General features: G+C 42.5%; 1 protein-coding gene across 2 annotated transcripts in view; it reads left to right on the top strand.

The window, feature by feature from the left end:
• SLC25A24 (solute carrier family 25 (mitochondrial carrier; phosphate carrier), member 24) overlaps positions 1-2,601 on the top strand; it is an 80,077-nt gene that overhangs the window by 60,409 nt on the left and 17,067 nt on the right. For both annotated transcript variants that reach the window (XM_006882464.1, XM_006882465.1), the window contains exon 6: positions 1,938-2,090. In XM_006882464.1, the coding sequence (XP_006882526.1) occupies positions 1,938-2,090 (153 nt within the window). The remainder of the gene's footprint in view (positions 1-1,937; positions 2,091-2,601) is intronic.

Raw genomic sequence — 2,601 nt, 5'->3', positions numbered from 1 at the left:
GTCTGACATACTTTGGACATGTTGCAAGGAGGGACCAGTCCTTGGAGAGGGACGTCATACTTGGGAGGGCAGCACAGGAAAGGAAGCCCCTCGATGAGATGGATTGATTCATGACTGGGGTAACGGGGGTAGATGTGTCGGAGACAGTGAGATTGGCACAGGATAGGGCAGAGTTAAGGGCTGTTGTACATAAGGTCGCTATGAGTCTCAGGCCACTCGATGGCACATAACAGCAACATGATGTTTGAATTTAATTTTGAAAGTAAATTTATACATTAGAGTTTTAGTGTTTTTTCCCCAACTTTTTTTATAGCATATATTTAATTGTCTTGCATACAGTAGTTAAATATATATTAAGTATTGAATACACCATGGACTGCTAGGAGAACAAATAAATTCATCCTAGAGAGGGTGAGATCAGACTGCTCTTTGGAGACAAGGATTCTGAAGCTTTGTCTGACCTACTTTGGACATGTTGCAAGGCGGGACTGGTCTTTGGAGAGGGACGTCATGCTTGGGAGGGTGCAGGGACAGTGCAGGAGAGGAAGACCCTTGATGAGATGGATTGATTCAGTGACTGGGGTAATGGAAGAAGAAGTGTCAGAGACAATAACAACAGCACAGGATAGAGCAGGATTTTAGGGTTGTTGCACATAGGGTCACTATGAGTCGCAGGCGGCTCGACAGCACAAAACAACAACAACAGTGATCTGTGTACATGTGGTTGCTCCCCCCAGCTCCCTCTGCCCCCATACAGGATTACTGTGTTTATAAAGGAAGCCAAAAGACTGTAATTGAGGTGGGCAACAGTATACACAATCACTCAGTCAGGGCAGCTTCTGAACTGTGCTTGCAAGCACCTCAACCTTCAGTCTCCTGGCTGTAGGCCATTGTTCCAATGCTCTTAGTCCTGCCAATTAGCACTTCTCTCCCCACCCTTCTCCCAGTCTTCAAACAAACTTGGGCGAAGGATCCTAGCTTTGGGCCAGGCCCCAGCTCTGATTCCATGCAGTAGCAGCCCCAGGATCATCTCTTTCGCATGCCTGGTCTCTGGTTCCCTACTGTCCCTGCTGCCACTGTAGGCCCCAGTCTGAGAGGTGCAGGAACCTTTGGCCCCAAAGCACTCACACTCTGCATTCCCTTCTGCTGCTTTGCTGGTGGTATTAGTCTCAATTTCTATTGCTGAACCCCCTCAATTTAGTGGCAAGACTAGCCAATCCCCTTGTGAATAGACCAACACACTCTATTTGTATGTTTTCACGCATCTGTGTGACAAAGTTGAACTCAGTAGGTAGGAAAGTCATTTTGTGCAATGAAGTCTTGACACCACACACCACCCACTGGCTTTTCTAGCCATTAACCTTCCAATTTGAAAACTTAGATTTCTCATTACAATCTTACTAATAACTGCATTTGTGAAAAGCCTGTAAGCCAGCAGCTTCATTTTTCATGCCTTAATATCTCCCCATTTTAAATAGCTAATTTCTGATATGCCCATCTCTGTCAAACTAGTATTCTAAAGAAAGAGCATTTCTCTTTTGCTGAAGAATCTGTTCCGTTTGGAAACTGAGCCGTCGTTGGCATCTGATTCTTTGTAGCTTGCAGTTAAGATAAAGGTCTCTCAAATGATTCTAATCATCTCTTCCATTGTTAGGTACTTTACTAGGGCTTTGAATGGTTCATTTGAACTCGCAGACTGATAACTTATTAAAAGTATGATTCTAATTCACAGTTTATCTGGGGCAGAAAGTCAGATTCTTATCAAAGGGTCAAACAGAAATGATTTCCTGGTTCAAAGCCATGGTATTTTATCAGTCTTCTTTATTTTCAAACAAATGTTACTGTAAAAAAAGGAGTGTGTGGTTTGTACATTTAGTTTTGAAATAGTAATAACATGGCACCCATATTTTACATCCTTTTGCTTTTACTTTTTTTAGGTGCATGGTTCAAAATCAAACAAAATGAATTTAGCTGGTGGCTTTCAGCAGATGGTGAAAGAAGGTGGCATTCGTTCCCTTTGGAGAGGAAATGGTACAAACGTCATTAAAATTGCTCCCGAGACAGCTGTTAAATTCTGGGCATATGAGCAGGTAATTATTTTCATCTCTGGAATTTATTAACAACAAGGCATAAGTAAATGGATTCTATAAAGATATACATAACAATTATTTCAGGATTATTGTAGGATATCACAATCTTTCACCTGGAGTCCACAAAGAACTGTTTTTATAGGAAAGGAATGTGGCAATTCCTCAAGATTACATTTTTTTATTATTATTAATTTTAATGAAAATTTACAGAGACTTTGGATTTCCATAAATTCACTATAGCACTTTTTTCCCTGCCCCCCACCTCTCCACACCCCACCTCTCCACCCTCTACTCCCCACCCCTACTCCTCCACCCCCTGCATCCCCTGCATCCCCTCCATCTCTATCCCCTCTCTCCCCTCCATCCCTTCCATCCCCTCCATCCCCTGCACTCTCAGTTCGCTCTTCTCTTTGAAAAATAAAGGAAAAATTCTTTCATTGTTTTACAGTCTCTCTCTCTAGATCCACTCCACTATGCAGCCTTCCTTCTGGACTCCTGTCATGACAAAAAT

The sequence above is a fragment of the Elephantulus edwardii genome, unplaced genomic scaffold (genome assembly GCF_000299155.1).
Source record: "Elephantulus edwardii isolate Elephantulus edwardi_28Jun2011 unplaced genomic scaffold, EleEdw1.0 scaffold00020, whole genome shotgun sequence".
Classification (NCBI taxonomy): Eukaryota; Metazoa; Chordata; class Mammalia; order Macroscelidea; family Macroscelididae; genus Elephantulus; species Elephantulus edwardii.
Note: the sequence above shows the minus strand (reverse complement) of the source record. Positions and strands in the feature narration are given on the sequence as shown.